The sequence below is a fragment of the Pithys albifrons genome, chromosome 5 (assembly GCF_047495875.1).
Source record: "Pithys albifrons albifrons isolate INPA30051 chromosome 5, PitAlb_v1, whole genome shotgun sequence".
NCBI lineage: Eukaryota > Metazoa > Chordata > Aves > Passeriformes > Thamnophilidae > Pithys > Pithys albifrons.
This window is the reverse complement of record NC_092462.1, coordinates 50457379-50467191: the sequence shown is the minus strand read 5'-3', so window position 1 is coordinate 50467191 and position 9813 is coordinate 50457379. Positions and strand designations below refer to the sequence as shown.

Below are 9813 nucleotides of genomic sequence, written 5' to 3'. Positions count from 1 at the left end.
CAATTTTGTAGTTCATTCCCTGATGCTTCTTAGTATAATTCTCCTCCCTGGAGAATCAGTATGGCAGTTACAATTAAATGGCACTATCCTAAATGTTTTTTGCTCACTCTTGAAACATGTTTTCTATTTTGTTTTTTTTCTTTTCAGAAGAGTAGTTATGAAACAATAAACAACAGAAAGTAGCATTTTGCTTCATTCTATTTTTTAAAAAGAGATAATAATAGCAAAAAAAAATCTACCAGATGGTTCTTTTAATAAATACATTAAAGTCTCTTTTATTTTTCTCCATTTTTAGTGACTAACATAACAAAAACTTTCAGACCATCAAACCAGTTTTCACAATCAGCCGTAAATTTGCATTTCACAGAAATAATCCAGACAAGTACTAATAGATGAACATTGTTGGTGCAATAATAAAACAATATAAGGCATATTTACACCATCCTTACATACAGAACACTGTACACACAAAAAAATCACAGATCCAGAACAAAGTAAATTCAATCCCTCAGACATTTTATGTTTATAGGCTTGGTATCAAACAAGTAATTCTCCAAGCAACAGACAACCTCTTGTTCTTGTGTGATTTATTTGTAACATTGTGCTCATGCAAAATAGGTATTTGCTTTATTGCATTAACATTGAGAGAACGTTGGGAACTAGTTCGAAAGCCAGTTCAATTGAATTTTAAACCCTGTTTATTTTCATCCTCAGAAAGTCTGAGTCATCTTTACTGATGACATAAAATGAGGTGTTAACTGATGGTTGATATATTTGGTAAGTTCCAAAATAATAATGAAGCCCAACTGACTACAGTTTGAAAGCCATCTTTCTTGACCATGCACATTTTTCTTCGTTATTATGAAGTGGTTTAGATGAGATGCCTCTTGTATTTTTTAAGTTTCTATCTCCTTATATATATTTTTAAAGAAAAACATGTACTATCCAACATCCACTGTTCACAGAAAGAAATAAGCAGCAGGAATAGCTCTGGTGGCAGAGTTGGCCAGGAGGAGGACATCAGTAACTTAGCGGCAATGTAATAAACATCAAATGCCCCAGAGATACGCTATGAAAGAGCTGATTACTATAACCCATATTTCTGTAAGAGTTCAGACTGCCAGGGACGTTTGCGCTCTGGAAAGTAATCTGGAATGTGGATTTTTTTAAAATCTTGGATACATTTTCTCATTTCTTCCTCAACACTCAGCTTCTCACACACTTTCTTTTTGGAAAGATTTGTTTCTCTGGACTTGCTAATGAGAGTTTGAAAGAGTTCACTGTTCCTGCGTTTGTCTGGTGGTGGCATCCACTGTATTGGGGCCTTCTTAGATGGACGATCCAAAGTCAGAGTATTTGGCTGGTGGGCTGTGGATGGCTGAGTGCTGGTGGCATTTTCTTGAGGGGTGCTTGCTTCTGAGTGGCTGTCACAGCTCGAGGTGGACAATTCATTACAGGAAGTCCCACTTTCACTGCCCTTGTCCAAGACTTTGTCATGCTTCCTTTCTTCATGGTCTTGTTTTGGGGAAACAGTTCGCTGGGGGGGCCCTAATACAAGGTAGGAGAGAAAAAGTAGTAAGCAAGCACAGGTTTACACAGAAAACTGTTCAGATACCATTTAGAAAAACATGATTCACAGTCTTGGCTGGCATAAATTGGTGGCACTTTCTCACAGGCAAAAGAACTATACCAAACTGGTCCTCAAAATTCTCACTCCTAAAAATATTTACAGCAAGAATAACTTCTCTGCCTGCCTGAGAATCCAGGTAATGAAGCATACATAATGCTCACTGATTAGCTGCACTGGAAATCCTTGCAGGCAAGTTTAAATGAGCTAGTTTGCTATTATACTGCAAGAAGTTTATTAAGATAAATTAGATTTTGTTGCATTAGGGAAATACTACTATACAATTTGCCAGGTCTTCACTTGAATAAAAATATTTCGAGTGCTTAGATTTTCTTTCTTTTTGGAAGCTCTTAATTTACCTTCCCTGAATAGTCTACTGATACTATGCTCTGCCGATGTCAACTCAGCAGAAGCCCTGGACAGATAAAGGACTATTAAACCTAGAATAACAGAGAAATCGCTCACTGCTGACAGAGTCTTTAGGCTTTTTTTTGTATCCCGTAGTGATTTCACCATTTTTCTTACTGTCACTCATTATCCCAGACTTGCCTCGGTGCAAGCTCAGAATTCAGCTGTACACCTCTTACTGCACAAGCTGGCAGGGAAAAGGACGTTATGAAGCTGTGGGTAAAGAGATGCTCTGCCATGGCAGGGGGAGTGGCCCACCACCCTCTTGGCAGGCACTGCTCAGCACTTCACACGCCTGAAAATCAAATCTAGGCTGTTATTCTCTCCATATATCAAATCTGCTTTGAAGTCTTAAGCAAATATGAATGTGAAAATTAAGTGGTAGATGCTAAATCTGTACAAGCATTTTCATTTTTGAAGCCTTATTTTGACACTCCAGCTGTAAAGTGAAATGATGCTATGCTGATATCACATAAACGTCACAATCTTAATTTAGGACATTATCTAAAGATGAAAGAAATATCTATGGAGTTCAAGAGGTGTTGGATCACACCAAAAGGAAAAATTTCAAAGATGTTTCAACATCTAAATGAAAGTGTAGGGTGGGGCTTCAATGGCAGTTGTGTGTTTGCTACAAATCTTGAAAGTGTCCGAATAGGTTAGGTAAGTAAATACCTTAAGAAAACTAGATTAGCTTTACAGTTTGCCAGGACACCACCAGCATCATTTAGCTGCCTTTGCCAGAACAAAACCTCAGGGTATGACAGCTCTGCCTTAAGTCATTGGGACAGAGTTGCCAGGAGATTTTTGATTCACTTAGTATTTTGTTCAGAATTACAAATTAGAAATACAATTACAAAGAATGCAGAAGCAATCTGAACACTCAAATGTATTTTGACAGTGTAGTTCTATGATTCAGAGGAATCTAAAAAGATTGCAATATTTTATGAGACACAGGGGAAAACAAAACAAAGCAAAACACAAAAGAAAATAAAGACTCATCTAAAAACAACAGCATTCAACAACCTGCTTTTCTTTTGTTTTAGCCAGCATCCCAGGATGTCATGTCATCCTTCTTTAGTTCATCTAGAGAAACCCGCGAATAACCAAGAGCCAAAGAGAGACAACAATCCATCAGGGCTTGTATATATTTTGCAGAGTGGAAAACACAAGCAATTTTCTACTTCATTATATTCAACCCAAATATTTAACACATGGCTGCAGTGATTTCCCTCCTCCTCTTCCAGAAATATGTTCACCTTCTTAAATAGATTTACATGCCTTCCTTCTATTGTTGTATCTGGCATTTCATACCTCAGACTATTATATGAATATGCTAAATTGGCAGTCAGTTGGCATTATGGAACTACTCTGGCTTTACAGCATGCAATTATAAAACTGAGCAGTTAATCAGACAGTGATTTCAGTGTTGTTACTCTGATTTTCTATAACATGATTAACATCAATATCTAATCTAGTTTACAATCTCGTCTTCTTCAAATATAATAGCACACTCTATGACTAAGAAAGTTAAGTTTTCTGCTAGCAATATTATGTAGTCTTCAGCTCTCTTTCCTGCTCTTTTTTTCCCCTGTAACTTCATACATCAAGATGTTATTTCTTGTTGGACTCACTATACTTAGTTCTTTATCAGTAATCCTTGCTTCTCATGGGCTCAAACTTGCAATGTACTAAGGATCTATTTTAAAAAAGCACCAAAATACACCTTCAAGAATATTAAAAACAATCCATTTTCTGTTATAAGATTATTCAGGAGTGTGACAATAGGCAGGTATTTAAATTCTTTTTAGGATCACAGCCCTGAGGTTCAGTACCTTACAGCACTGAGCTCTGTATTCTTCACTGACTTGTCTAAATTCAGAATGACTTCAATCCAAACACAAGTTTCTCCCACACATCTCCTTTTAAAAATTAACAAATCCTCCCTCACAAAGAATTCTTTCTATACCTCTGCACTGCTTTCTTGATAGTGTGCTATTAACAGAAGTAACAGTTCTGCTAGAGGGAAGGTTTTTTTCCCCAATATTTTCTGCCTGTTGAAACCCAAAAGACCTTTTAAATACATAAGAAAGAATCCTCAAAAGATGTGTTTAAGTTTCAACATCCGAGATTATAAGATAAATTTATCTACATTTCTAATTCAGAAAACATCTCCTTATTGCCCTCTATGCCGCCACACGGTACCTCCTCAGCCATTTCAGTATAACACAAAAAATTATTCAAACAGGTCAGTCTACCTGAAACTACATATTTTCCAGAAGTGCAGAATAATTCTTGAAAACTCAGAGAAAGTATATTTGTTTCGCTATGAACATAGGTTGAGAAAGACCTTTAAGACCATCAAGTCTAACTGTTAACCTGACAGTGCCAATTCCATATATAACACTAAAAAAACATCGCTAATTTACAACCTGTCTCTCCTGCTCCTGTCCCTTCTGGGATCTCTCACCTGCTGCTGATTCTTTACCTTAGAGAATCTGGAAGTGAGTCACTGCATCTTGGTCCTCTCCAACTTACTCTCACCTATAAAGATATTTCCAGTTGCCCTCTCTACTGCCCAGTTCTCCAAACAGCTCCCAGGTAGCACTTCTCCTCTAGGCAATTCCAGTAGACATTGACCTTCCCAGTTTCTTTTTGCTTTAATGCTCTTTGAATGGCTGCATCTCCCTAGAAAGCTGAGCTGGCCCTTCACCTGGGCTTACCACCACTGCTATGGTGGTGTCCTGGTTTAACTGGACCCAGCAACCAAGCCCCATGCAGCTGATCCCTCACTCCCCTACCAGCAGGACTGGGGAGAGAATCTGAAAAGTAGAAGCCAGAAAATTTGTGGGTTGAGATAAAGACAGTTTAATAGAGAAAGCAAAAGTGCATATGCAAGAAGCAAACTAAGGAATTCATTCACTGCTTCCCATGGGCAGGCAGATGTTCAGCATTTTCCAGGAAAGCAGGGTCCTATCACACCTAATGGGAACTTGGGAAAACAAACGCCATCATTCCAAATGCCCTCCCCTTCCTCCTTCTTTCCTCCAGCTTTATATACTGAGCATGGTATTATATGGTATGGGATATCCCTTTGGTCAGTTGGGTTCAGCTGTCTCAGCTGTGTCTCCCCCCAGATTCCTGTGTACCCACAGTCTCCTCCCCAGAGTGGCAGTACAAAAAGCAGAGACGGCCTTGGCTCTGTGTAAGCACTGCTCATTAACACCAAAACCATTTCTGTACTGTCAACCCTGTGTTCAGCACAAACGCAAAACACAGTCCTACACCAACCACTGGAAAGAAAATTAACTATAGCCCAGCCAAATCAGCACAGGTGACAATTACACTCACAAGTCTGGTATACTTAAAAGAATATCTCAAGACATTTCTCTGATCAGGAAGGCATATTGTATTTACTTTGACTCTATTTATTTCTCATCTGTGTTGCTCTCTGCACAGATTTTAGCCAGCATTTCTTGACAGAACTGAGTGATAAAAGAATGACTGTAAATTGCCAGAAAATATGCATAGAAAATTATGTAGAAACTTATAAACTTAATCCTCTGAAGTGTAGATCTTCTTCTACCAGTTATGACAACTAAAACAGAAGAAGTCCTCTCTGAATTCCTTGTCAAACATTAACAGAACAACAGAGCCCCAGTCAGCAACAGAACATGGAAAATACCACAGCAAACTAGCCATCAGCCAAAACTGCTGGTTGAAAATTTTACCCACGTAGTTCTGGAAGTCAAATTATCATTATATAAATTGCTGCAGATTAAGTGCAGTTTGAAGAACTATTTGAAGTTTTTTTAGCACTCTCTCCCACATCAGGGAAAAATACCACACTGGACACATTAAAAGCATAAAATAATGATATTCTGCTTATCTGTATTTTGGTTTTTGTATACATTTATTTTCTTATATGTTAGTACAACACCCTTAAAATGAGGGAAACCATGTTAAAATCCAATTAACCTGAATGTTCCATAACCTGGGCTTCACCAAGACCAGATCCTGCCTGACCAAACTAGAGGCCTTCTATGATGGAGTGACAATATCAGTGGATACAGGAAGAGCCATGGATGCCATTTAGCCAGACTTCTCTAAGACTTTTGACATGGTCCCCGCACAACACCCTTCTCTCTTTTAGCAATCTGTTCTAGTTGAAGATGTCCTTGCTCATTTCAGGGTGGGGCTGGATTAGATGGCCTTTAAAGGTCCCCTTAAACCCAAATAATTCTCTGATTCTATGAATCTCTCCTCTCTCTGTAGGTCAAATGCTTGGTTTCTTGCATACACAGTATCAAATCCATGAATTAACTTCCTCACTCAGCTATTTCATTCCTACGGTGTCTTAGAAATAATTTGTTTATAATTCAGTTTATTTTTACTGCAAAATGTAAAAGAAGTTCTGAACATATGCATATATTGCTGCATTTAGTTATTTTAGTAACTACTGTGTTGACATAAAGAATGGGCTGTGGAGTGCCACAGCTATAGCTGGATGCAAGATATGTAGATAAGTACTGAAGCTGATATAAAAAGAGTTATCTTCAAAAAACTCCATAACTAACACTTTAAATGTGTTCAGTATGCAGTACCTCAATCAAAAAGAATAGAATCTGCTAAAGAGATGCTATTGATTACTGTTGTTTCAGAAAATATGCATGAAAAATATGAACTGATTTGAGTTTTATAAATCTCCTTGCCAGCACCTTGAAATAAGCCTGATTGTTGGTTTAAATAAAAACCTAAACAAATTTAAAAAAACAAGCCAACAACTCCAAATCTTGAGTCCTTCTATGATGTAATTTTAGCAGAAACAAAGTTCTTGTGAGTATTTTATATTTATGATTTCCTGTTTCTTCAAATGTACTTGAAGCCCCAAATCACATCTCTACGAGATATAGTCTACTGAATTAATGAAGTAATCCAATTATTTACATCAGTTCCTTTGAACTGATATAAAAAAAATTAACTTGTGCATATGCAAAAAAAATTTAGTAAGTACTTTATACTTATTGAGAACTTCAAAAAATATCTTTGAGAATGTTTCTTCTTTCAAGAACAACTTCAAAAAATTGCAGCAAAATTGTTAATAAAATTATGATGCAAAATACTGAAACAGTAAAAAAAATCCCATGTTTCTGTATGATTTCATAAAAAAAGAAAACAGGAGGGCAACAGGGTTTTAAACTGATGGTTTTCATTGGATGGCTTAGAAACATAAGAGAAATGAGAATAAGGGTTATTTTTTATTTGTACCTGTAGAAGAAATGATGTCTAATCCAACAATATTATTTGCCGTTTGAGTCATAATTTTTGAATGCTTGAAAATATTGACATTATGTGATTTGCACATGATGTTACATGAAATGCAATTTTTTCCACATTGTTTTGCATAGTGAAAAGTCCTTACTTTTACAGGCTACAAAAGACCTTTACTATGGAACACGAATATGTTAAACCACTGAATGAATTTCTCTATCTGCTATGTCAAAATGACATCATATACAGAGTGAATATAAGATGAAACCTTTTATGTTTTATGTTTTAATTAACTATCATTAATATATAATTATAGAAAAAATACTCATCAAATCTCACGTTAGGATGGACTTATCCATCTGACATATCTGGGTTTTTTATTACCTTCCACCAAGACTGTAAGTATTACACTAAACTCAATGCTTTGAGACAAGTCACCTGTGAAATCTAATGACAAGTTATGACTACTGTGGGAACACTTTTATTGCCAGAAGTTTGAGTACTTAATATCACACTTCAGTGGTAAATGATTATGTTTTATGTCCAATATCACTTTAATTTTATTTATAAAAAAGATTATTTTTAAGAGCTATAAAAGGATAGTTCTAAGCCCCTGATATTTTTGGTGGCATATTAATGGTATTTCCAGTTTTAGAAGAAAATCCTGTTCTTAGAGCTCAGCTCAACACATGAATTCACTCTATGAAACCAACACAGGATTCAGCTTGCCTCCTGCCACTAGAGCTGTAGGTTAAAACTGTAGCTTTATGGCTGGCAAATTCACAAGGCACTTCCTGAGCATTGCTCTCTGTCCTATTTAATGCATTACAAAATCAAACTTAATCCATTGCTTGCATCTAGCAGTGAGAGTTTATGTGAGTTTAACTCCATACAGCTTGTCAAGGAAATTTTACATCTAACTTTAGTTAATGCAATTTACATGTAATTTAGTTCTGGGAGGTGGAGGCAGGAGTAGAGAAGGAAGGTTACGCCCTACAAAATGTCTATTTTAAGGCTAATATGGAGGCTTACATATGGATTTAGTGGCATGTATTACTCAGCTGTCCTCTGCTCATGGATGAATTTTTTCTTATGAACATTCCAAACAAACAGTTATAATACCTAAATATATAATGTGAGAAATATCTAAGTGCTCTTTACAAACTCTGCACTTATGGGAAAAGATTGAAGAGTTCAGCATAGAAATTTCTGTGGAATAAAATTTTGTGTGGGAGTGCTTATTCTGTGTGGGTTCAAATTGCTTCAAGTAAAAAATCAAACATATATATAGATTCTGTTTCCAGTTTGGGACTCATCTGGTACAAAAAAAATTTCAAACCACTTTTTGAATTAAAGGTCTGATCTAAAGAATGTTTAGTATGTAATAGCAACATATTTTTCAGAAAGGAGGATTGAAATTCAGCCTTTCCTATTTTCTTCCTCCTTTGACATGAATGATGAATAGCCAAATGCTCACTTACACTTTCATATTCTTTGCTCCAACTGAGGCTTGCCTTTAGTCACTGCAAAGTAGAATAGCTTGAAAAAAATGAGGAGCATATCCCTTTCACTTTTGATTACTTGAGGGTAAAGTTAACTTCCCCCAGGCACAAGAGAGAACTAGTATCTGTGAGACTTTGATTTATTACTGTGCTCAGTTGTGAATTCTTGGATAAAAGGCCAGCACTGTTGACATATCAACTTCAGTACTTTGAACAGAACCTGAATCTTACATGATTTAAGAAAGCCAGGCAAGTTGGCTTGCAAATGAGACTGCCACAGAAAGGCTTGTGATTCTCAGCAGGGCTTCCTTGACATGAAGACGAGCACTTAGGTTACTCAAATTTTATCAAAATATTCCCTATGCTCCAGCAAAACTTCAAATTCTTATCTACAGGGCATGTAAATTGGCTTCACTAATAAGCTGATTCTGAGCTATAAGCCTGGGTCCAAAACTGCATTCATTTAAAAAAAAGTTTTAAGACATAAATTTTGACCCCATTTAAGTCAAAGACAACACATTCTATGACATAAAGTTCCACAGAATTAAAAAATAAACATGTTCATTCTAGTATGAATGCAAAAGAATGATCTCAGAAGAAAAACAATTTAATGGTGAAAAAAGAAAGGGTGAAAAACCAGTCTCTTCTTAAAGCAAAAAAGAAAAGTAAGTTAGAATTATTTTTATAATTTTTCAGTACTTTACTCAGAAAGTGTATTTTTATTGGCATCCCTAGACAATCGTCTTTAGATGAAACCAAGCAAAATTACTGCAGATAATACTTTAGCCCCCAAATATTTGAGCAAGAACATATTAATACTACCTTCTAAAGAAACTTCACCATAGACGTATCAGGCTTGACAGAATATAGAACCTATAATAATAAGTTGTTTAATAAGTCATTGTAGATAAACTAAAGAAAGTATGAGAATTTTTTTTAAAAAAACCTGTGTGTACTATGAGAGATGAAGGCAAAATATACTTTGATTATTCTGAACTGTTTATG

At 36.0% G+C, this 9813-nt stretch overlaps 1 protein-coding gene across 1 annotated transcript in view; it reads right to left on the bottom strand.

Moving 5' to 3' along the window:
- Positions 1–259: 259 nt before the first annotated feature.
- Positions 260–9813, bottom strand: part of KCTD8 (potassium channel tetramerization domain containing 8) — a 100419-nt gene continuing 90865 nt past the window's right edge. The window contains exon 2 of the mRNA XM_071555203.1: positions 260–1548. Within this exon, the coding sequence (XP_071411304.1) occupies positions 1088–1548 (461 nt within the window). The 3' untranslated portion in view covers positions 260–1087. The remainder of the gene's footprint in view (positions 1549–9813) is intronic.